The sequence below is a fragment of the Xenopus laevis genome, chromosome 7S (genome assembly GCF_017654675.1).
Source record: "Xenopus laevis strain J_2021 chromosome 7S, Xenopus_laevis_v10.1, whole genome shotgun sequence".
Lineage (NCBI taxonomy): Eukaryota > Metazoa > Chordata > Amphibia > Anura > Pipidae > Xenopus > Xenopus laevis.
In genome coordinates this window covers 94,757,718-94,784,693 of record NC_054384.1, presented here as the reverse complement: position 1 = coordinate 94,784,693, position 26,976 = coordinate 94,757,718, and the positions used below count along the sequence as shown (strand labels likewise).

At 38.9% G+C, this 26,976-nt stretch overlaps 1 protein-coding gene across 1 annotated transcript in view; it reads right to left on the bottom strand.

Annotated features, from left to right (window-relative positions):
* Nucleotides 1–26,976, bottom strand: part of tmem145.S (transmembrane protein 145 S homeolog) — a 61,108-nt gene that overhangs the window by 11,712 nt on the left and 22,420 nt on the right. The window contains exons 2-10 of the mRNA XM_018228129.2: nucleotides 13,622–13,696; nucleotides 13,135–13,212; nucleotides 8,231–8,317; nucleotides 7,933–8,034; nucleotides 7,226–7,310; nucleotides 5,343–5,414; nucleotides 4,114–4,182; nucleotides 2,156–2,236; nucleotides 1,556–1,634 (exon numbers count right to left, since the gene is read on the bottom strand). Coding sequence (XP_018083618.1) covers nucleotides 1,556–1,634; nucleotides 2,156–2,236; nucleotides 4,114–4,182; nucleotides 5,343–5,414; nucleotides 7,226–7,310; nucleotides 7,933–8,034; nucleotides 8,231–8,317; nucleotides 13,135–13,212; nucleotides 13,622–13,696 — 728 coding nt within the window. The remainder of the gene's footprint in view (nucleotides 1–1,555; nucleotides 1,635–2,155; nucleotides 2,237–4,113; nucleotides 4,183–5,342; nucleotides 5,415–7,225; nucleotides 7,311–7,932; nucleotides 8,035–8,230; nucleotides 8,318–13,134; nucleotides 13,213–13,621; nucleotides 13,697–26,976) is intronic.

Genomic DNA, 26,976 nt, shown 5'->3' with positions numbered 1-26,976 from the left:
TCTGTCAAATGAGAGCAGATTGAATTCTGATCACCAGCAGGCTGTGATGTTCCACATAACATTCCATGTAATGGCTCTGGCAAGGACAGGCACATCCACTGTGATCTCAAATTTTTTTGGGCAATCTGTGAATTCACTGGTGGATGAAGATATCTTGGGCCTCAGTAATTACTTGAGATGTCGTCATCCATCTCTTTCCACAGACTCCAGCCCTTAGATTCCTACAGTAACCATGTGGATAATACCATGGTTAATATTACAAGTATAGAATCTGTTATCTGTAAATCCATTATCCAGAATGCTCCATTTTATCCAAATAATCCATATTTTTAAAAATTATTTCCGTTTTCTCTGTAATGATAAAACAGTACCTTATACGTGTTCCCAACTAAGATATATAAATTAACAATGGTGTGTGGCTCTGTTCCTTAAGCAAAAATCATAGATCAAATAAACGGAGAAGTGGTCTCATCCCAGGAAAACCCCAGTCCATGGGTTACCAATCATTTTTGGAGTATGAGAAAAATTCAAATGGGAAGAGACCAACTACTAGTAAAGCAGTAGCTCGAGTGATTATAAAGTTAAAAAGACTTTATTAGGACATGCATTAGCCTGACACGTTTCATACCTAAATGGGCTAACAGGCTAAGATATAATTAATCTTTATTGGAAGCAAACCAGTCTATTGGGTTTATTTAATGTTTACATGATTTTCTAGCAGACAATGTATATAATCCAAATTACGGAAAGATCCAGTTCCCGAACATTCTAGATACCGGTCCCATACCTGTAGTACTTTTGCACTGAGTTGAAGCTGAAAGGAGAACTAAACCCCCCTATACCAAAAGCCCCCCCATAAAATTTCAGGCTCTTCGTATTGTCTTTGAGGCTCTTCGCTAACACGCGCAAATCGGCGTTGAGACCTGTAGACAATACGAAGAGCCGGAAGATGGCGACCGGGAGCTGCGCTGCGCTTCTCTGCATTTAAGGGTCAGATTTTTTTTTTAAAGGGTTTTATAACTAATGCACATCACAGGGAATGAGAGGGGAGGGGGCAATGCCTGAAAGTTTAGGTTTTTTTTTAGTAGGGGGGGTTAGTTCTCCTTGAATTGATAGGCCAGTGTGAAAATTCTCATTGCTCTGGTCCCAATGATGAAAATTTGTTCAATTAAAGGGGAGGGGACAGGGGTGATGACTGTCAGGGGGCCTAAGGGTGCCCGCAATGTAAATCCGGCCCCGATGGCAGCAAGATAATATGATGACTGAATAAAGAGTGGGTAGAAGACAAAATTATGATTTTTCTTGATTACCACTAAGCGGTGCATTTACTTCCTTTGTTTCTAATTCTGTCCAAAAAGTCTGCTTATAATTCACCACTGCATAAAGCTATGGTAAAGCAACATGTTTTGAGTCAGTAAAGTGTGGGTAAATGTTTTATTTGAAGACTTTTTCTAAAAAAAAGCAACATTGGTAGGAGGGGTGCTACTGATTAGTGATGCTCTGTGCTGTCTCGTGTAGTTAGGGTGACACAATGTGATGTGTGTCCATTTATCACCTGGTAACAGTGAATCCTTTTCCCAGAAGGATCAGCATCAGCAGAAATATCAGGAAACTGGCAGAGAACAGGAGTTTGGCTGAAAGACAGAGCACACAGTGTTCATGTTGTACCTTTCACTTTCACTACATACCACCTACGTAGCTCCTATAAATCTCATTAGTTGCATTTAAGCTTCAACATGTTTAGATCCGGAGCTAGAGAATGGCTGAGAATGGGAGGCATTGCAAAGAAGAAAGTGGAAAATGACAAAGCAGGAAGATTGGGACTTCCAAATTTATACAAAAAATGAACAGGCACTGAGGATGCCCATACTGTGGTCCTCCAGCTGTTATAATATATACAACCCAACATGGGTAGATTTTAATAGAATTTGATCCTGACAACTTTTGACTGATATTAGGAATTATAGGAAATGTAGAGCATACTATTTTATACACTATTCATATATCAAATAGACATAGTCAGGCCCCTCTGAGTTTTAGGAATGTGTTTCTGTTTATGTATTGTAGGCAATAATCTGTCAGACCTGTCATCAACAAACAGTAGACAGTGCAGGGACACAGACATGCACACAGGATACAAACATTATATACACACCTAGAACTTTGATGCTGCTGCTGCCAACTCCGTCTTGCGCATATTGGCCCCAGTAGACACAGAATAACAGCAGGCTGAGAACTGCAGGGAAAAAGAAACTCAGTCATGCACAGGATAGGAACATGTATTTGACAGCACAGAACCACGCTGGAAATGCTGAGAAATAAAGAGGTGAATGGTGCTAAGACAAGGTAGCGAGGGACAATGGTGAAAAGGTGATTTTAAAAAATGGTATTTCTACCTTAATAATATTTTGTTTTTCTAGATGATTCAAAATGTAGTTCTAATCAGCTTTTTAATGTACACTAATTGCACATTTTCAATCATTTTAAATGCACTGTAAATACAATTTATAAAACTATGACGATTTTCATTTATCCAGGTCATGGCATATCTAGTATAAGTAATTCTAAAAACAACTGGACTTGCTGAGTAATCATTGGACGTGTTCCAACGTGTGCCAACATATTCCAGGGTGCTGTACAATAGAAGCTATTGCTTCTGCCCCTACACATCTTGTCACTATCACATTTCCCAGTCACTGACAGGACTGCACCTCCTCCATTAAAGAGACGATGATTACAGGAGCTTCAGATTTGGTGCAGATCCATCAGTTATCCCTCAGCACCCATCAGTTATGGCTCAACACCCATCAGTTATCAAGCAGCCGTATCTGATGTGATAAACAGTGCCAGGATTCAAAGGCAGTGTGCCACCAGCGCTTTTAATTATAAATGTGCCATAGCCTCATGGAGGTGGAGAATAATTTATGAGAAAGGTAAAAATAGAAAAGTCAGTAATTTATATACAGACATTAAAATATATATATTGTGTGTGTGGGGGGTAGTTAATGGATTCACTACAGATTAGCCCCTCTTTTCCTGTCTTCTGAAGTCATTCCCTAGACAAACCCATTCCCAATTTAATACCTTAGCCACAAATACAGTGGGCTTGTATATTGTGTTAGTATAATAAATGCCTCTGCTGTACTGTGTTGGGTTTATTTTTAGGTGTATTGCTCATTAATAACTGTAACTTCTAAAGGAGCTGACTGAATGAAGATACAGCTTCTGGCTCCCCACCAGCTGTGCTGCCTTTCCTTTAATCCCAGCATGTTCAACTACATAGGCTCGTATGTAAACTTGCTTTGTGGATGGTGGATCCAGGGGGAAGGCAATTGTCAGGCAATGCAGGTCAGTGTGTGATCTTGCTCCTAAATATTCCCTTTGTTCTAATATTATAGATTAAGCATGGTAAGGAACATAACAATGAACACGCAAACCATCGCTTTATGGATGCTGAGGAATTGAAGAAACAAGTTAGTTACTTGTAACTATTACTGGTTAGTTTGTAACTATGACATTATTTATTAATCTTAATAGAGAACAGCCATTGCTGCAAACTGTAACAACATGAAACTGGCAACTGATTCTAGGGGCACAGATGTCTTTAGAAAATACCTTTGTAAATGCAATTGTTAGGTTATATCTTGAAATCAGGGTAAGGAACATAAGACACAGAGACCAATGTTTTACCCATGAGCCACATTAAACACTATACATTGTCGGGGAACCACACAAGCAATGGGGTTGCCAAATAAGGGCAGTGATTGGCTATTTTATAGCCCCATGTGGACTGGCATGAGATTCTGCGCTGAGATTCTGATTGGCAGTTACCTTGCGTCCTGATGAGTGACCTTGTGCTCATGAGCCACTGGTTAGGGAATCACTGGTCCAGAGATATGGTAGGCAATCATGACCTTTTCAGCACTGGTTAATAGACTTAGTAAGCTTCAATCATTTCTATACAAAAGATAGTCTATAGAGAACGTGTATTTGTAGTTGTGGTTACTCAATATAACCCAAACTATAACATAAAAATGAACTTACGGATCCATTTATATGGTATACATAAGATCAAAGTGCAGAGCAAAAGGAAATACACTCCCATGTCCTTACCCTCGACTCCAGCTGCTGCCATAAACATTTTGTAAGTGGTGTGTAAAAGCTGCCGACCCCTCAAAATATCTGTTAGGAAATATTATATGCATGTAAGACATAACCAGACCTGAGCAGAAGACACATATCCATAATAACCACTACAAAACACACATCCAATAAAAAAACATATTGGCAGAGAAACATTCACTTCAGAAGAATAATATACAGTGTACCCCAAACTACAAATGTTTATTTTTAAATTTAAGTCAGGGTTACCATTAAGGATTATAGTGGACGTTTATGGAAGTAAAGAGCAATTTTTAACCACAATGCAGCCTTCCCCCCCCCCACACACAATTCCAGTGTCATTGGAGGAAGTGGGAAGCAGCATCCAACAAAATTGTAGTCAATGAGTCAAAACTAATACAGTTGTGCTTGTCTTTTGATAAAAATCGGGTTTAAGTTGCAGCTAAAATATTAATAGTAGAGGTGCCATTCAGGCTCCAGGGTTCCCTAGTGTCAATTGGAACACTAATGCTCCATTCAGTAGAGAAGCCGGGGCAGGCTTCCTGGTGCTGAAGTGCAAGGAGCATGTTTGGATGCAAGTACTTTTAATAAATGGCATCAATGCATCCATTTTAGTGAGGTCACACTTGTAAATAAGCTGTTACACATCTTTTCACATAATTTTAGTTTGTGTAAAATTGTGTATCTCAAATGGCTTATATAGGCCTTACAAACATTGAACCCTGCATGTACTATACGCATCATAATGGGCTATGCTCACAGTAAAGCTAGACATTGCACTAGGCACATGCATTAAGTCACTCTCTACACAAACATTGTGTGTTAAGCTGGCCATAGATGTTAAGATTTTTAAAAGATCCGATCATCATCGCGAGACCACGATTATCTCGGCACGATCGTACGAACTGTCCATCAACTAAAAAGACCAATTTGTCAGGAAAACAAAGGGGAGCTGCCCGCTTGGCCCTGCAAACATAGATAGATTGCACTGGGACCGACAAAGATTTTTTAACCTCGCCGACCAATTTCTTGACAGATGTCGGCCGAAAAATCGCAAGAGTTTCGATCGTCGAATCCCACTAACCGCACGATAATTTAGAAAGAATTGGACGGACTTCGCTAAAATCGGTCGTTTGGCAAGTGAAATATTGGGGGGACCTTAAGTCACTCTCTACACACTATATACAGCAGTTCATTCACTTGAGTAACAAGATACTCACAGCCAAAATAACATGACAGCAGCAAGATGAGAATGAAGATTACAAGGAAGGTGATATCGGTCTCTAGGATCCCTGTTGAACACACAAAGAAACAGAATGTTGACCATAAAAGTGCAGCTTGGAAACGGTGTACTCTTCCAGTAGCCCCATGAGATTAATGCATGGTTGTCCTTGCAATGTTCAGTGTGATATTTTGCAAAGATAAATTGGCAGGTATGTTAAAGAACAAACCATGTACAGGTATAGAACCTGTTATCCAGAATGCTAGGTATCTGGGGGTTTCCAGATTACAGCTGTTTCTGTAATTAAGTCATGTAAATATGAAATAAACCCAATAGGCTGGATTAATTATACCTTAGTTTGGATCAAGTACAAGGTACTGTTTTATTATTACAGGGAAAAAGGAAATCATTTTCAAAAACTTTGGATTATTATGATGAAATGGAGTCTATGGAAGATGGCCATTCTGTAATTTGGAACTTTCTGGATAATGGATTTCTGGATAACAGATTCTATACCAGTACTTTTACTAAGACCTGTTGAGTGGCCAACGCTGCACTACAGTGCTTGATCGATACGAACCAGTTTGTCATACTTGTTCCCAAAAAGCAAAGAAGCCAGGGAAGTTGGTGGGTTCCCTATTCTAGTAATAAATATTGTCTTGTAAAGCATAGTCAAAGCTTAGAATGTGCAATAGAAGCCAGGTCCAGTGTGGGCCATAGCTTCCAAGACAGGATTAAGCAAAGCAAGGTGGCCAAACCTTCTGCTCTACTCTGCTTTTTGGAAACAAGTAAGATAAGTAAGACTCGTACAACCATCCAAATTGTTAAAACGCAAACTGAAAGATGGAAATACTTATTCAATTATTATCATACATATCAAGCGGACTTAATATTCTCTGTAAAGGCAATTACAATGGAAAGCAGTAAGAATTTGTTTAACTTCTTGCTGTTCTTTGGTTCTAACTTGTGAATCAACATAGCAACTGGTTGTTTTTTAAATCCATTAATCTGCTGGCTTGTGTTACAATGTTTTAAGACTAACAAGGTAGAGATTAAAAACAGCCAGACATATACTGCTTTCAGTAGCAATTGTATTTTAAAAAATAACTTTAAAACCTTTGAAAATGTAATGAAAGTATATTGGGATGCTGATGAGAATCCCATTTTCTTTCATTATTCAAAAAACAGTTTTTGTAGTCTAGATCCCCTTTAATAAATCAGGCTCATATTCTCAACAATGTCAGCGCTGGACAGCAACCAGTTCCCCAGTTAAGAACCATGGAGAGCTGTCTACTATTTGTTATTGAACACACACTACCTACAGGAATCCATTTATAGACCAGTCACAGGTGGTGGGGCTTTCTGGCTATATAAATTAGCCACAGCTGGTGGGTTCCATGCCTATATGATTAGCCACAGCTGGTGGGCTTCCTGGCTATGTAGATAAGCCACAGTTGGTGGGCTGTCTATTCCACATGTTGTAGCCATACTTGGGTATATAGTAAGAACAACATTAGCAGACTTATTACAGGATTAAAAATTGGCAGGCGTATATAAGCTTGGGGATTTTATGGCCAATACGTATCCATAAATTTAGAAATATTTCAGTCAATTTAGGATGTTCTGAAATGACCACAATGTCTTCTATTTTTGCCAGTTTTACCCCAACATATATTCAAACACATTATTCTGTTGTAAGAATTTGCATGTGCCCTCTCAGCAAAACAGGCTGCTGCCCAAGAGTGCAAGATACATGATGTTTATCCATTAAAGTGCTTTGATAGCCAGTACAGTATTAGGTTTGTTGAGGGGTTGAAAATGACAGGAGCCAAAAATAAAGGTGCAGATAAAGTATTCATTGGCAGCCGTAATGATACTTACCAAATTCATCTGCAGAAAAGTGCCGTGTCCAGAATGATTTGCCATTTGTGAGAGTCATCTCATATTCCAACTGCAGCCCCTCCCCCTACAGAAAGTGTGATAGTGTGTAAGAAATTGAGTAAGAATTTGAAATATGGGTCCCTCTATAGACAAATACCATCACAACATGGCTGCATTCTTGTGTAACAATGCAGAACCAGAGCCTATTGCCTTAAATAGAGACAGGCCACCCAAGCCACAGACCATTACCTTGTAAAGACAGAACTATAACTGCAACTTGTTCCCAAAAGAGGCAGAAAGAATCAAAACCACAGTCCTTCCCTAAGGGCAGAGACACATGTGAAGATTCGGGGAGATTTAGTCGCCCAGCGACTAATCACCTCTCCTTCTGGCGACTAATCTTCCTGGCGGCCAGAATCTAAATGGCGGGCAACTTGGGGCAACTTCGGAAAATGAAGTGCTCTTAGTGCCATCCCACCATTGATTTAGATTCTAGCCGACGGGAAGGCTTTTCGGGGAGATTTGTCGCCCGAAGGAGAGGCGATTGGTCACCGGGCGACTAAATCTCCTCAAATCTTCCCGTGTGTCTCTGCCCTTACATATGGAAACAGACAAACCAATCTCAAAACAAGGAGCCAAGAAAAATAATAAAAAACGTCTCTATCAATATAGATATTGTGTTTTTGTCTACACTGTGTTCCACTTACACCACACTTGCTGAGCGCAATATACCACCATCTCTCACGCACAGACCGGAAACTTCTTCCGCTATTACAGCTCAAATAACTCTGCCCGGCCTCCTTTATCACCTGTTGGGACAAGGCACAGAAACAGAAAAATAAGAAGTAGAAAGAAAACCAACAGAAGAGGCAATGCAACAAGAAAATGGATTAAACACAGTCAAGACTTATTCATGCATTAGTGTGCTGAGAGATAAGGAACAATAAGGAATTCATTACAGGTTACATAACAGTGTGTAATACCATGGCAACACAATAGCCTTACCTGACATCCAGACCAAACATACTGCGTTGTTAAATTAATGACCTGGTTGTTCTCTGGACGGATGACAGATTCCTTCATCAAACAATCCTGTAAACAGAAGGGGTATTTTTATCTTGAAGACATCCTGATATTCTATAACTCCTTTGTGGTGCTGATCAAACAATGACTTGTTTTATCTGTAGCACAAATCATAGCCAGTAACCTTGGCCTTAAGCTAAAATGGGTCACCACTGCCAGTGACAAATATGCCAAGTCATATTTCACCCAGCCCTTGAAAAGATCAATCCAACAGATCCAACAATGTTGGACCACTGGGTTTAAAGGAACAGTAATTCAACAATTATGCATCCGCACACACCAGTTTTTCTGCAGTGGGGAAACCCCCTTTCTTTTATTTATATTCACCACCAATATCAACGTTTCGGGGGGTACAACCTCCCTTCGTCAGGATATAAGTCCAAATGTGAAAAAACACCTTTAAAGGCTAAGAAGTGGAGTTAAAGGGAAAGAAAAAGAGAAATATAAGAAAGAGACACTATTAGCAAAGCATTTCTTTGATATTAAACATAACATATCGCAGTTAAGGTGGCAAATCTTGGAAGTGGTTCGAAAAGATGAAGGTAATGATTTTAAAAGGAGTCTTTTGAGGCGTGAGGCCTTTTGGATATGGCAACTCAAAACGCTAACTCCAAAGGGTCTCAACGAAAAACTACAGTTTAGCTTGCTTTTTATGATTAATTGCAAACATTTTCCCCCACATTGTTTTTTCCCCTAATTTATTCTTTCCATTTTCCATTTTCTATTTTTTTCACAGATAAGAAATGTCAGGTGATAGAGAAAAAGTATTATTAACAACAAAGGTAGAAAAAGACTTTATTGTAAAAATTGATTTTATTGTATGAAAATAAATGGTATGGGTCTAAGCACAGGAGTATATTAATTGAGGGTATAGTCACAACACTTCAAATAGTAGTACATGAAAACTCTTTTTATATAAAAAAAACTTTTTTAGATAATTTAAAACACTATTTATTGGCTATATACTATGAATATTATATAAAGATTGAAACCTGAAGGGGATATTAAGGCAAAATGTTAATTAGATCACATGTAATGTTGTAGGCGGAGCTAAGCCTATAAAGGTGTTTTTTCACATTTGGACTTATATCCTGACGAAGGGAGTTTGTACCTCGGTAAATAAAAGAAAGGGGGTTTCCCCACTGCAGAAAAACTGGTGTGTGCGGATCCATAATTGTTGAATTGCTGTTGCTGGAGGGCCTTGTCGGGTCGGCGGATAACCAGCACCACTAGAGCAGCGAAAGTGAGTAAATTTCCGGGTGTGCGGTGTAATCACTTTAATACTATTTTAAAGGAACAGTAACACCCAAAAATTAAAGTATATTAAAATAATTAAAATATAATGTACTTCCATGCATAGCCTGGGCCTCCTTGGCAGCTCCGCTCATCAAGGGGGGCCTCGCCCTACCCCACCTGTGTTACTACTTTCTTGCTAGCTTGCTGGTCATTGGAACTAACGGAGTATACAACAGTTTTTATTAAAAGTCATCTTGGGCAAGAAACAGAGAAAGTCCCTCAACTAAATATTTCCTATACATTTACTGGAGCTAAAGGTCATTTATACAGTATACAACAGAGACAGCTAATAATCTGACAATCTTAAAGGGGTTGTTCACTTTCAAACACTTTTTTCAATTTAGTTGGTTTAAGACAGTTCACCAGAATTAAATACTTTTTCCAATTACTTTGTATTTTCTATTTGTGGCCGTTTTTATAATATTGAAGAGCAAAGTTAAAGCAGCTCTTGGGGGAAGGGGGGTCGCCAACTCTTTAACTGTTCTAAGTTGATACATTTAGTTGAAACATTTGTTATCTTTGTCCCTGCTGAGCAGAATCCATGAGTTTTATTAAAGGCGGTCATTAGAATTGATACAATAGTTGCTAATATTCCACAGATACTCCTGAGAAATGTATCAACTAATTGTACCAACTACATGTAGCAAATTGTAACAGTTCAGAATCTGCTCCTGGATCACTGAGCTGCCAGACTGACACACTAGAGACGGGAACATTACAATTTAAACTTACATTTTGGGAAAGCGGTAAATAATAAAAGAAGGAAAAGCTGAAATAAGTCTGAAAAAACTGAAAAACAGTGTTTGGAAGGTGAACAACCCTATTAAGCAATAAAGTTGCAAGATAAGTAAATGTTTAGGAGAACATCTTAAATTGCACCAGAGTGCTGGGGTGCCGGTTATTAACACCAGATACTGATGCCACTGGGATACTGAGCCAGAAGGACCAATAACTTAAATAGAAAATCTGGGCAACTGCAAATTGTATACTGAAAAAAAAGAAAAGGATTCAAGATTGAGAACAAGTAAGTTAAATTAAGTCACTACAAAGCTGGTGAAGGACTGTAAAGCGCAGGAGACCTTTTTGGACCACTCCAGATAAGAAAAGAAAATAGAAAAAGTCAAGAATTCTGAGCCTGGAAAATAAAGCAGGTTTAGGATTCTATATTGATTTTTCATTTTACATTCCACAAAGATAAAGAGTCACAACATCGCATGGCAATTCAGGAGCTATCCATTATCATGACACCTGCATTTATTCTGGACTGGAAAATTTTAGAGGCTAAATAAGGGCAAGCCCTAAAGTTGCTACAAGATATATTGTGGGTTTTTAATATACTATTGGTGACATGTAAGAGAGAAGGGCAAACACCAGCAGTATTTAATAGAGACGCAAGCCAGAATCACAATGAGTATCCAGCTGTAAATCTTTGGTAAAACCTCATGTGAAACGCACAATGTAGTATATTTCTGATGGCTGCAAAAAGGCTTCATAGGTTTTCTATGGGACCTATAGTCTATCATGTCCTTAAAGGCAACTCTCAACCCTACTAATTTCATTTATTTCATGTATGCCTATAATGTAGAACAACAAATCATTTCCCATGTGAGGAAACGTTCAAAAACCCTGTTTTACTCACATTAAAATAACTGTTTACCAGGATGTCTAAAGGCAGTGAAAACTTTGCACAAGACACGCTCCATTAAGTAAAGAAGGCATCTATTATTAGTGAAAAGAGGATCTCACCTACAGCATGGGAGGTCAACGTATGCTGCTGAAAGTAAATTCTTTTTCTCTAATAATAGATGACCGCTTTTGTCTCTCTGCCTTGAACATGCATACACTGGACTATTTTCATGGAAGGATAAAAAGATACTCTCAGCACAAAAATGTTGCTTATTTTAATTTAATTTTGTTTGCACTTTTCTCAATGCCAGGCAGTTTCCTACTAAAACTCCCAGTTGTCATACAATGTCATTTCACTTGGCATTGTTTTCCTTTGTGTTATTAAACTCACCTATCTAAACCATTTTGGTAATTAATTATGTTAAGAGCTTAGACTCTTAAGCTGGCCATAGACGCAAAGATCTCATCGTACGAAACGAGGATTCGTACGATTTTCGAACCGCGTGTGGACAGTCCCGACATTTTTCGTCCGGCGGAGATCGGTCGTTTGGTAGATCGGACAGGTTAGAAAATTTCTGTCGGTTGCCGATAATATCTCTGCGTGTATTGCCGATCGTACGATTTTCAGTGGGAGACTGTCACTAGCTTTGTCTATCGTACGATTGCTGTCAGGGGCAGAACATCGGCTGATCTGTTCTTTAACTACTTTATTTGGTCGGAATGGTAAGACTTTGATCTGAATGGTTAATGGCAGGTCGGGAGATGGGAAAGTCTGATTCGTACGATCGGATCTTTGCGTCTGTGGCCATCTTTAGGGGCACATTTATCAAGGGTCAAATTTCAAATTCATGTGAGTTTTTTAAAACTCCCATAAACTCAACTAATCTAAATGTATTAATAAAATCAAATTTTTCCAACTTGGACAAACTGAAACGACCCAAAAACTTGAATCGAATGAATTATATCAAACTCGAATTTGAGTTTTTGCTCCGAAAAAAAAATGGAATGTAAGGAAGGCTGCAAATATCTCCAAATTGATCACTGGAGTTTGTTTTAAAAAAAAAACTCAAATCGAGTTTGGATAACTCCCTAGCCGAATTTGAGAGTTTTGACCAGAAAAAAAATTCGACCCTTAATAAATCTGCCCCTTAAAAGTGTCACGTTGGGTTGGATATCAATTCTGACCACTTTTGTCAGAATGCTCAATTAAATATGCTTTTTCCAAATAATATCTTGAAAACAGTTATATATAATAGCTATTACAGTCTATTAAAAGCACATGCAAAAATGTAAAATGTTGTACTAAAAGTAGAATGCATCAAATCCACTATTTTGGGATTCTGCTGAACCCCCAAATCATTTGTAAAAGATTCGGTTGAATGCCAAAGCAAATCGGAATCCCAATATGCATATGCACATCAGGGCCGTGAAGGGGAAAAAAAGAGAAGTTAAAATGTTTTTGCTTCCTTGTTTTCTGATGAAAAGTCATGTGATTTTAAGGATTTGGACTTGGTTCGGCCAGGCACAAGGATTCCTCTGAATCCTGACAAAAAAAGGCATAATCATGGCAGAATACCAAAACAAATCCTGGAGTTAGTGCATCCCTAACTAAAGGGGAGGCTGAACTGATGGGGTAAAATTTAAGATGATCTATTGACACAAGGGCAATTTTCAAGTTAGCACTGAGCATATATTAGCACTTACACACTGAGCATATTTAGAAACACTGGGCAAGTTTGCACATAGGCAGTAGCCCATAGCAACCAATCAATAATTAGCTAGCTGCAGCTACAACCATGAAAACAAATATCTTATTGGTTGCCAAGGGTTACTGCAAAGGTGCAAATTTGCTCAATGTTTATAAATTACCCTTATAGGCTAAGAGTGGACGTGGTAGCACTAACCTTGTTGTCCTTCTTGTACACAGCCGGCCACTGGGAAGGATCATCAAAATAAAGTAGTATGTTTTGACAGCATTTTGCCTGCATATGAAAAAGACATTCATGTTTTACCAACACAGCTCACCATTGTTTTATGTATAACAGAGACAGGGCTGAGAGTCAAAATAGACCCTGGCATTTCAGGTGCACAGAGTCTCAATCAGCCCACACAAAGGCCCAAACAGCCCCCACCAGCCCACTAAATACTGACTTTCTATGGCACCTTATAGCAGCCCCTCTGGCATTAGCCAGAACCCACAGATTGCCAGTCCGGGCCTGGACAAAGAATGCAAAGAACATAGAGAGGAAGGAGTATATAACACACAAGCAAAGACTCTCTGATAAGACCATTAGGGAGATAATGATCTATGAAATACCTGTTCCATGGAGATAGCTAGCCTAATACACCTAATAGCACATTTAATCATATGTGAAGTATAAGTGGACTTACCTCTGGATATTTAAATTTAAATTCCAGGCGACCAAAATCTGACAAGAAACAGAATCGTGTAAGAAATACCCAGTCCTATAAAAAAAAGGGATAAAAGTTATTTGTATAAATATTTTCCTATTTTTCGCCTACTGTAACTTCAAGCAGGTAGGCACATGTATTTTATTCACTGCCGGGTTTCCACAATAAAAATACAGTATATTTATATTCATTTATATGTGTGTCTATAAATGTAAAGGTAAAATACATTCAGCTTTTATATATCCTAATGGTTTGGTTTAAACCTTTCACTCCTAAAGGTGGCCATACACTATTAGATCCGCTCGTTTGGCAAGGTCACCAAATTAACCCGATATGCCCACTAACGGCGGGACGATATTGGATTAAAACAATGCGAATTGGCGCTGACGGGTCGCAGGACCTCATCAACTAGCCAATGCGGTCCTCAACCAAGGAAAAATCAAACCTGCCCGATCTATATCTGGCCTGATATCTATCAGGGGGACCTGTCAAAAGCCCCCACACAAGAGTAGATAACCTGCCGAATAGGTCTAAATGACTGATATCGGCAGCTTTAATCTTTTAAGCAATCTGGTTGCTAGGATCCAAATTACCCTGGCAACCATGCACTGATTTGAATACGAGAATAGGAGAGGGACTGAATAGAAAGATGAGTAATAAAAAAGTAGCAATAACAATACATTTGTAGCCTTACAGACCATTTGTTTTTTTAGAGGGGGGTCAGAGACGCCCATTTGAAAGCTGGAAAGAGTGAGAAGAAAAAGGCAAATAATGATAAAACTATTAAAAATATATAATGAAGACCAATTGAAAAGTTGCTTAGAATTGGCCTTTCTATAATATATAAACAGTTACCTTAAAGGTGAACCACCCCTTTAACTCAGGGTCTTCTAAATGATTATTTAACATGGAGGCACCAACTAAATGGTATATACGGCTTCAAAACCCACACGGCCTACTCTCATCACCTGTTTCAGTGACAGAATTTGTGGAATTGATTTAATCTATCTCTGAAAATGGAGTAGCTAAAATCCTTCCATGTGTTCACTACAATAACTACTCACTAATTCTGATTCCATTACAGCTGTTTAGCATACTCTCATGCCTATTGTACCAGGACTATAGGCTAAGAATGGGCCCGATTCTAGAAACAATGGTACACAAAAAGCACGCGGGCCTTGTCACTGTAGCATCTTACCTTTTCATGCTGCACCTAACACACCTATACCTTTGTGTCTGTAGTGAACAAGGCACAATAAAACCTGCAATAAACAACTGCCTGGCTTTCTATCTTGGCAAACAACATTTTTCTGAAAGTAGCTAAAGATTTATTTGTTGCCTTTGCTACAGGGGCTTTCTTTAGTACTGGCACAGCCAAGGTCAAGACAGAGCATGCAAGGTCTCACTATTTATATGAAGTAGGACTCTCAAACCTAATTCTCTTCAACTCCTATTAATGATAAAACATTCCGCATCCTCCACTAGAAAAAAGGAAATAGACATGTAGACACTGAAGCTAAAGCACCAGGGGTCACAAGTGTTTTGTTCACAGTTGCCCCTTGTTAATTATGTTAGCCTTGGCCTTCCATGCCAAAATCCTTTACTCCAATGTTTCACATGAAACCCAGCCAGCTAAATAGTAGCTCCTGCCAACAAAATTAACCTCTTTCTTATAACTACTATGGTCTCTTCTTCTCGCCATGGTAACCAACACATAAGAGTGACTGTCTATATTTTTAAACATGACATTCAACATCAAGAGATATTAAAATGTTTGTTACACTGAAATAAAAACCCCTAAATGCAGTCTACATATAACTACTTCTTCATCATTTCTATGAACTACAAGAAAAATGAAGAGGCTAAAGAATCAATAGAGAAAAGAAATGGGTAATTGTACAAAATATAACCACAAACCTTAACTTGTATTGTGTTAGAAAGTTAGTTCTCCATCATACAATCGAAGCACATCACATATTTCCACCAAGAACCAAAGCATATATCATTGGTTATACGTAACCGATAAACCGCATTATTAATAATGAACCCTACTCCTATATAATCACACGGAAGAAAATTAGTAGGAACAGCAAGATAACTTTAAGCTCTAGTCCAATTTCTTCTCCCAGTAAGTACACTCAGGAGAGCTAATCTTGCACAAAAAAAGATGTAATGTATGGGAAAATGATGGTTGAGAAGTAAATAAAGTTACAAAGAGAGTGTTGTGCACATTTTCCAAACATAGCCCTTTTTCAAAGGCATTAGAACACCAGATGATGATATGGAGATAGTGCTTAAAGAGATACTGACACCAGAAAATAACTTTTTTTTATATCCATCATAACATTATCTTTGCATGCTATTTACAATTTTGCCGTAAAAGTATTTGCCTGATGCTTTTACATTACTTTTCTTTCTCCCGTGTTCTTCTATGAGTCGGCTGCCATATTTGTGCAGCAGCAGTCGGTTAGATTACTATTCTGAAATTGTTCGTGTCAGTATCACTTTAAAGTCTCCTCGCTGTTTATAATTTGCTTTCCTACTAACTGTGATGATATAGAATAAAATGGGAAGGAAAAAATGATCATTTGGAATAAAGTTTTCTTAACCTCAGAATCCCAAATTTAATTAAAAGCTTTGAGCCAAGAATTGCCATGCTTCAGCTGACCCTTGAGTAATTTACCAGTGGCACTGGCAACAGCACCTTATTAAAAGCATACAGAAGTGTCTGTTGAGGAAGTCGCTGTTCGGAAGTTCCTCACCAGCACACCCAGGCCCCTCCATGTAATTCCATCCAGTGCTCACTAAACGGTGGGGTCCAGCACCCCCGCCAACACTTGAGAAAGACAAAAAGTACAGCAAAATGTGGCAATTACAAGCACGGCTCTCACCCTTCACGTGTTTATTTGCAGAAAAGTAGGAAATGAGTAAGTGCATAAGACGAGTGAAGGATGATGATGAATGAGATAGCCCTAGTTATATTTTTGAGGATGTTTGCTCAATAATAATTAAACTTGGAAAAAAAACAGATAATAAAATTTGGAGTTTTTAGGAATATCTCGAATTTTTTTTTATCTACTTTGTGGCCTAAATAAAGTTATTTTACTAGCCTGTTTGTAGAATCTGTGAGTGCCTGCCATTTTCTCTTTTGATCAGATACCTTCACCTTGAGCTGTGGGTCTGGGGCATGAGCACCCTGGCCCCACATATTACTGGTGAGATACTAACTTTTCTAAGTTTTTACATTGGGATTTTTCGTATATGTATTAAAACTACCTCGAATGTATTGAGTTTTCAAGTGAAAACCAGCTTCAAACACCCCAAAACTCGTGAAGGTTTAAAACATCTTCAAATGGTTAAAGGGACAGCTGCCATTGAGGTTTACATGAATTTCGACAAGGTTTAGAGTATTTTTGGGTTTTGACTTTTAGCAGATTCGGGGCATAATAAATCTTTTTCCTCTAAAAATTTGAGTTTTTTCTGAAAAAAACTTGCATTTTTAAAGAAAAAAAAATCAAGTTTTAATAAATAACCCCCAAAGTCTATGTCCAATAAATTTTGAGTTAATTCCGACTTTTATGCCTTGTATCTAACAGATTCTACAGACAAGTAGAACAGGATCTTGTTGTCCTTGATAATACTATTCTCCCTTCATCATAATCCTACAAAATCAGAAATACAATCCTTCAATAATTTAAGATCTGATGATTCCATCGTTATCCCATCATTTAGAAAATTCTTGTTAACACACAACCTTTTTGACCATAAATATTATCTCCAGAAGCAAGGGACTACCGGCAAACCTATACATAGTGAAAACATATGTAAAATAACAATAACATATAATAATCATTATATATATAACTATTCTATATTATTATAGAAACAATGTGTAGCAAACACAATCTTGCAGGTCACATCATCCCAATCTGAAACATTTGGTAAGTAATATTCCGGTAGGCTAGTTTTTACAACTGAGGCACCCATGTTCTGAGCTTTATGATACTGTGCTACAATCTTGTCACTTAATAGATAGATATGATGATATGTCCTTACTTATTTGGGAATTTAAAAAAACATTTTACGTACTTCTCTTCTTAAAAGATAATAGTAATTAGGGTCTGGGTAGGCCTAGAGTTGCATTACTATCACAAACACCAATGCGCTTTTTTTGATGTACTGGGCACAATGGTGGAAGAAACTGTGGAATTTGGAAAAGTTTGTTTGCATTTGCATTTTCCACACTACTCATTCGTTACTAAATTCCCTTTCAATATTTATTTTGTTTTGGTAATTGCTTGTATTTCCCACAGTAACTTACTGTCTATTTATCTGAAAAAGATGCCATGCAGCCAGAAACACTGAATTCCAAAAGTAATAATCTGACTGCACCATCATAGCAGCTCTTTTTTTTTAAAAGGTATTTATTTTTTTCCAACTTCCAGAAGCATACAAAATAAAGTGCATACAGGAAAAAAGTTATTACAGATATATTGCATTTCGTATCTCTGAAAGCCGTATTTTGATTTACAACCTTGGGATCCCCAACAAAGAGGTAGGTGACAAGAGTAGAGAAAGAAAGGAGAAGTAGAAAAAGAAGAACAGTGTAGAGAAGAAATAGGGGGGGGGGTGGACCAATCTGCACAGGAAAACCATATGCAGAGTAGGAATTGGTGTTTGGACAATCCAAATAATGCTAATCAGCCAGGGTTTAAGTGGGGGCTTCAAGCCAGTCCATTGGTTGGGTCGGAATAGTTACAGTTCTATTAGTATAAGATTCGTTTCGCAACAACCAAAGTGTCCAGATTTTATTGAATTTCGTAGGGCACCCCCTTGCATAATAAATCTGTTCCAGAGCGGGCAGTGTTTGCTCCACCTGAGCTATCCAGAAGTGTAGGGTAGGAGGACTCTCGTCTTTCCATTTTATGGCTATTGCCCGTTTTGCATGGAACAGGAGAAAGGTGAGCAGAGTCCTTTCTGTTCCTGAAGAGGTAGTATCCTGTAGGTAGTTGAGTAGTAAAACCGTAGGGTGGAACTCCACTGGCATAGCCATAAGCTGAGTTATATAATCAGCTATTTCTGTCCAGAAGTGCTGGATTTGGGCACATTCCCAGACCATGTGAAAAAAATCTGCATTAGGGCTATTGCATCTGTTGCACTTGTCCGGGAAATCCGGATTCATTTTATGTAGAGTGTAGGGGGTATAATAGGCCCGGTGCAAGTATTTAAATTGAATAAGTCGGTCCCTGGATCTGTCATAGCAGCTCTTTAGTGGTACACACCATCACAGACTGTTTCCTGCTTCTTTCAGTGATATCTGACCTGAACCTTAGGTAATTTAATAGGGAGGTTGAACTCAGCACTCTGTATCTTCAACTCCCGGTCTCCCTATCAGACAAAGGTCATAGCTGAGCTGCTCCGCTGTGTGGTGTCTTTACAAAGTGACAGTCGCAGAGCATGGTCCCACAGAATTCCAATCAGACTGGCAGGCATAGCTATTTTATTGTTATCAAGATATTTTCCTCCATAAAACAGTATTACGCTCGACTGCTACAGATTTTTTTTTAACACATACCGTGTGCATTTCAAGCCACATTGAGGGAATTAGCCGGAGGTGCAAGAATTGCCTGCTGGTAGATTCACAAAGGCATAAAAAAAGATTGAAATAAGGAAAATAAACCCCAAAAAATATTTTAATTTATTTGTACATTTTTTGTGTTCAATTATCCATCAATGCACCAGCTTTTGAAGCTGGAATAAGTTTTGCAAATCACACCAATTTGTCAGAACAGTTTACCGTAAACTGCAATGTGTTGCTTTAATAATATTAATCCATTTTCATGGATAAAGAATCCTCCAAAAAAGAATGTGATCTGCATAATCAAATTTTAAGGAATAATCAATTTTATGTGCCTGGAATCTGTCTAAATCCTGAACCAAACCCACATATAGTGAATAAAGTACCCCCTCTTGTAAAATATAAGGATATTATAAGTTACCGAGGAGTTTCATGACCATATAAAAACATGAGGCCGAGTGCTTTTATACAGGTCATGGAACTCCGAGGTAACTTCTAATATCCTCATATTTTGCAACTGGGGGTACTTTATTTATTATAATACACAAATTTAAGTGTCATGTGACAGAAATGACATCAGAACTCACCGTTTATAACTGATGACATCAGAACTCACCGTTTATAAGGATATATTTTACAGGATATTTATGGCTTTTGTGTATTATATAGTGCATAAAGTACCCCCTCTTGTAAAATATAAGGATATTATAAGTTACCGAGGAGTTTCATGTAAAAACCATATAAAACACGAGGCCGAAGGCCGAGTGTTTTTATACAGGTCATGGAACTCCAAGGTAACTTCTAATATCCTCATATTTTGCAACTGGGGGTACTTTATTTATTATAATACACAAGTTTCTGTGAGTCATGTGACAGAAATGACATCAGAACTCACCGTTTATAACTGATGACATCAGAACTCACCGTTTATAAGGATATAATTTTTTAGGCCAAGCTGGCGTATGGAACCTAGCGTTAAAATATTTGATTGTCGTTAGAGGATTTTCTAGAATATAATGGCATTTTACTCCATTTTAATTCCATAACTGCTTTATTGAACTCCCCCCTAGTGAGAGATAAGTCTGAAAAAGCAGAACTTTGAGGTTTCTCGTTGAAAGAGCAATGCAGGTTTGCTTGCTTAGTCAGTATTAAACAATTAGAATCAGCAGAATCAGAATTTTTATAGAGCTAACAGCTGACACATACACTTTAATTGTAATTACAGGACAGACGTGACATTAGTACTCTCTACTCTAGTAATGCACTACGTTATTGCACAAAGGTTCAGTTCACAGATCGGTGACAGGCTTGGCAATCCCCTTATAAGCAGTTACATGGGATAATGAAACTGAATAATAATAAATATCTGTCATACTGAAAATATGTTCCACAATACTACAATTAGCACTTGGGCTATACAAACAATACATACTTATACATATGGAGGAAATGGTGACAGCCATATTCCTGGCGCACTGGCTCTAATCTGCATCTTAAATCGGCCCAAGTATGGCCACCTTTAGATGTATTTCCAATCCAGTTTGAGTTGTAGAGTGCACCCCTTAGGGCTCCAGCACTTGCAGCTGTGATCATACTAAACAAGTTCAGGTCTTAAAAGACATGTCAAAGGCTGTGCCAAAGTGTTAGGAACCCCCAGTTAATTTAGCCAAAGTGTTAGGAACCCCCAGTTAATTTAATCGCTAACATGGACACTGGGCCGGTGCTCCTGCCAGTTAAAAGTGCCATCAATCAGAGTACTATTCATTTTCCTGATGCCCCAGAGATTCTCTTTGCTGTCATACAACATACATAGTTGAATCAAACTCTTAAATGTTAATAAAAGTATGATTCTTACTCTACAGGTAGGTTCACTATTTATCAGGAGCACCAGCCTAAGGTCTAAGGTCAGCATTTATATTCACTGGGGCATGCCTAGCACATTTGAACATCCCAGTGAATATCACCTGTCCATTCAAGTATCATAAAACAAAATGTAATGGTATTTTGTTTCTATGACGGGCTTGCCCTATATGCTCGTAATAGTTCACTATACCAAGGCTAAATATACTGTACCATGCCATTCTAGATGTGTCTACATCTGTGTCTGCAGACCAGAGCAGTCAGCATCTATGGACATCACCATGGGCATCACCCGGGGCATGCTGCTGTCTTGAACAAGCACAATCTTCAGGGTTTTCTCTAAAATACTCCCAGAATTCCACGGTAATAGTACCCACTGAAAACTGCCACCTGGCACAGGTATGCTAACTTGCACTTGTACATAACTCTCTTTGCCAGTTGTACTGTAAACCCAATTGCAGGCAATAGTAAAGGGATTCAGTAATATGTGCAACGGGGGCACTGACGACTATCAATCAATATAAAGGGAGAGACTCTGTCTATGGCCGACACTGGCGGTGACTACTCAAGATGTAACTCACATAAATGACAGGGTCTTTTAACCTTTTATTGCGATAAATCTATCGTTACCATTGGGCTTTACAGTCACCTATGTAGCACGGTGTGCAATCTCCATGAGCTCTGTCAGTTGAGAATACATTCATGGTCACGAGTGTACAACACTCACACTTCACATTTCTCCCACAGTATCTAGCATTGACCTAGAACGTCCTAAATTGAAATCGATATGGTATGATTTATTGCCCTGGATCTGCAGCTGAGAGATCTTGCTTGTAGTTCATCAATCATTCATGAAATCTTCTTCTTCCGCCATGATGAAGTCACCGGTGATACATTCACGCTTAGCAGCCATCCTAATGTCACAAAACTCATGTCACACAACAGAAGAGCCTTTCTATAAATCATCTGGTCTGACAGAGAGACTTCCACTGACAACATGATAATTATTTCTTAAATACTGGCCATTGTTTTATTCCTCTTTTCTCGATCGCCAGCAACCCCCCTGCTGTACTTTCAGCTTCCCTCCGTCAGGAGCTTTTACCCTTTTCAAAAAGGAAATTCGACATTAATAGGGGGTGTCTGCTTCTCCCTCTCCAATTATGTTTTTATGCTCCCCCCCCCCAAACTAGTTGCTATGAAACACGTTCCGGCTCACTGATTGCCATGGTAACGACACCATGAGACTGGGAAAGAACCCAAAAAAAGATAGTGAGGTTGAAAATTGCAAGGAGGAATGAGAGAGACAGATAAAGGGGAGGAATCTAAACCTCAGAGCGGCGAAAGTTAAGCAGATACATTCCAGCACCCAGTTATATTAGCAGCCACCATGAGCAGCACATTGACTACTAAGTTGGAAGGGTCGGAAGCAAAATAGTAATACTGTCCAGCCAATGCCCTTTACTGTTAATCCACAACATGCTGTTCAACAATAACTAAAGGTGACATGTTGGGAGGTAATAATGAGTTAGACAAATTAGTTCCCATCTTGTAGAGTCCTGCAGCAAAAAAAGTGGGTACCCTGCGGAAGGAGGGTAGGATTTTCAGGTGCGGGTATAGATGCGGGTCGCAGGTCTGCAGGTCGCGGGTCTCATCTAAATTTCTTATCTTGTGTTATTGTCTATATTTTACTCCTTTTAAAATTTTACAAAACTTGTTTCTGTGCCCACCCACTTTTGATGATGTTACTTCCAGGTTTGCAGCAACATCACTTCCTGTTTGATGAAGGTCGGCGGCATGCGGATAAGGCAGTTGTGGGTCTGGGTCGGGTAGCGCATCAAAGTGGGTAAATATGCAGGTTGCGGTTCGGGTCCTAGAAATTGGTTCCGTGCAGGACTCTATCATGATGTCTCACTATGGCCTTCTTGCTGTACTATAATACCTACCTGAAACTGCTGATCTTACTATACATGGAGCACTTGGTAATAATCATCCCTATTTCAACCCCAAAAATCCCAGATCTGAAATGGTGTCTAGACTTAGGGTGACTGCTCTTCTGGGGAGGGGTCCAACAGCCAGATCATCAGACCTACACAACAAGGACCACATCAATGCCCAGCTGGGTTTTTAAAACTGCCTGATAGATATCTTGCTAGTTTTTCAGTCATCTATTTGGTCAGGCTGCTGGGAGGCTCCCATACATGGGCCAATTATCTGCCAACTTGGTCTGGATGGGCGAGGTTGGCAGCTTATACCAGCATGTTTATGGCCAGCTTTAATCCATCCATATACCATTAAGGACTGACAGATTTTTCCAATTATCTAAATATAAAATAGATCCCTCATTAAATCAAGATCTGTATAAGAAATAATCCAGAAGAAATAATCCCTTCAGAAGGTTCCACTGAAAGGGTTCCTTTGGGCCAATCACACATTTAATTTTTTTTGGGAATGTTAATGACACATTGATTTGAATCTTTTTGTGACCATCTGTGGAGAAGATCCATCTATTTTATGAGGCACCTTATTACTAGTAATAACCTACGGAATAGATGCCAATATTATCAATAACGAGACAGTACAGTTATGTTGTACCAATTTTGTATCCTAAACTCGGTACCAGTTGCAGACCAGCAAATTTTAGCTGCTGTTTGGCATCTATGCTGCTATGAGTTACTAGACCTAGGGCAGACAAAGGAGAACTAAAGCTTAACTAAAGAAGTAGATAGAAATGTTGTACATTATGTTTTGTACTTCTGTTTTTATTCTGTTATTACTTTGACCTCAGGCAATGCTATTTCATCAAAAACTGCCTGAATGCAAATCGGTCTAATGGCAGCCTGCTAGGAATCATGTTGTTTTTTTCAATTCTCCAAATTTAGTTCATCTAATTAAAAAATGAGATGAGAGCATTACTGTGCTTAACTTTATCACCTACATAAAATATCATTATTAATACTTTGGCAGTTATTGCAATGCTAGGCAACTATGAGTACCCACAGGACACTTGCGAGGCTCTGAAGTATGTATTGGTACAATGGGGTAGATTTAGGGGTAGATATACTAAAGGGCAAAGTTACCGCCTGAAGGGATTTTCGCCAGTGTTACCGCCTGCAGGGACATTTCAATCGCCAATTGGACGCAGGCGCCAATTCGCTAGCGAAAGGGACAGGCTCTATTGTCTTAATTAAGGTTCTCTGGACATTTGTTTTAAAAAATTTAATTTGTAAGCATATGCACCAACTTTTAACATAAAGACATCCATACAACTTTAAAATTCCCACACTATGCAAATTGACCTGAGCGCAAACATCCCCAGCGAAGTTTCTATGCAGAAATTAACACTAGCGCATATTCACTATCAAATGCGTTTGACGCCCATGACGAAACTCCGAATTTTAGTGAATTAGCGCTGTCTGAGCGAATTTTCGTCTGGCAAAGTGTTGCAATGGGTGCGAAATGGACGCTGGTGACTTTTCGCTGGTTAGTAAATCTACCTTAAAGTCTTTCAATACCATAAAGGAACCCCCAGGTTGCCTGACAGTGAGCAAATAAGCACCACAGAAAGGGTAACAGTTTCTTGAGGGTACAAAGAAAGTCACCCAACACCAACATAATGTAACTCCCTCCTGGGAGAATATCTTACATTTAGATTTTACACAAACCCATTCCTTATGTTGGACTCAACAAAACAAAGCAAGGCTTTGCCCCTCAAGGAAAATTAGTATTCAGGATATAACAATGAGTGGCATGGGGCTGCCCTTTCCGAATAACAGCGGCACTGCGCTAAGAAACTCATATCATACACACAAGATTCTCAGGAGAATAACTAAGAATAACTAAGCACCCTTATCTCTGAAACCCAGCAGCTTTTCTTAGGAGAATATAATTTCCATGATTTAGAGCTGTATCAGCCCTTGCCAATTAACAATTAATGTCAAACAGATTGATATACTGTATGTGTCTTCTGCATACATTTATGTATTCACCATTTCCTTAGACTCAGCCAAGTGAGGAAGATATATTGTTATATACAAAAGTGACAGGATTAGAGGCCCTTCTTATGAAGCTACCCTCAAGAAGGGAAAGAAATAAATCACATCTGAGGGATAATGGGGGGAAAGGTCTTGATGGCCATATTGGATAAAAGACCTAGTGGCCACATTTGCAGTGGAGCAGAAGACAGTTGAGGTGCTAAGCCAGGGGATCCGAGCCAAACCAAGAGAGAATCATCTTAATCTATCCTACATAATAGAGCTGTGATGCAAAGTACCTATTTAAAGGATGTTAGATGGAAGAAATGCTAATTTTAAGGCAAGATTTAAACCCAATTAAAGCATTTTGCATAATAAAAAATAATTAAGCCACTTTCCATTATACATTTTCAATTATTTTAAAGTTAATTATGAAAGTAATTGCTACTGAATGCATCTCCTTGTCCCTGATTGGAGTGGGCCCCTTTATTGTGTTTAAATTCCTACACCTTGCTCTCTTGTTGTCAGATCCTGCTCAAGCCTTTCGTTACCTCTGTTGTTCATGTTCTGTTTATTGACTCCTGTCTGATTTTGACTATGATTCCTGATGCCTATCCTTGAATAAATATTGGGGGAGATTCACTAAGATCCGAAGTTGCGCCTGCGATAGCTTCGCCACACTTCGACAGCCGTAGTTTCACCAGTGCTACGCAAATTCACTAAAATGCGAAGTTGCGCTCAGGGAGGCGAACGGTAGCGATGTTGCGCTAGTGTTTATTCGGCAAGCAAACTGAAGTTACGCTAGCGATGCCTAATTTGCATTTAGCTCCAAATTAAAAGTACAATGGACGTATATGTAGCAGCAAATACATTACACTACACAAGCTGGGAAACCTTCATAAAATAAAATAGAGTTGTTATTTTGCCCTATACATGTGCCCACTGTATAGTTTAGGTGCCATATGTTAGGAAATGTAGGGGGGAAATAGGGTACCCCCAAAAAAATTAACAATCTTTTTCAGCCTATCACCCTTAAAAAAAGAAAAGACGCCAGCGTTTTTTGGGACTTTTTCGCCTGGTCTGAGGCGACGAAGGCAAGTCTGGCGCAAGAGGTAACGTTTAGTAAAATGCGCAAATTAGTGAATTAGCGTAGTTACGTCCCATTCGCCATAGCGCAACTTCGCCTGGCGTAAGGGTTCGAAGTAGTGCTAGAGTAGGTCCACTTCGCTAGCGAATTTACGCCAGCACCCGTTAGTGAATTGGCGAAGTTACGAAATGACGTCACGCTGGCGAATTTGCGCCAGCGTTAGTCACTTCGCCCTTTAGTGAATCTGCCCCATCATGTCTGTATTTTGACTGGTGTGGTCTTATTCTGTCCCTGCATAATGTCATTTTCCTTCTATAAAAAAAGACCATGCTTGGTATTGTGGCAATTCTGACCTGCCCGATGGACGAGCCTACAGATATCCTTGTCTTGGTTGTCTCATCTCCTGCCATACATGCACCAAATATTGTACGAAACATGGCCACCTTTATTTTCTAACAAAGTGATATAAGTGAATTTTATTTAGTAACACACAGGAATGTGCAGGGGACAAGATGTTTGAATGTCAAGGTTCTAAAAAGACTTCTGTTGTTATTTCCCAATGGAGGTTATTTTGCATTTTTAACATCTGGGATTTATTTAATTGTTCCAAAGCTGTATTTCGTTTTGCACAGCAATAAGCAAAATGACACAATACTATGACAATCAGAGGAAATCTAGCCACAGGGGCTAAAAGCTTGCAAGGTTGTTTTTTTTTTGTGGAAGCCAGTGCTGATTTTCTCACTAAAAAGAAAATGGCCCCTCTTTGGTGTAGTGGACGAAATTACCCCAAGGGCGGCCATGAGAATATTATTACGTACCCTACTGTTCTATGCTAGAA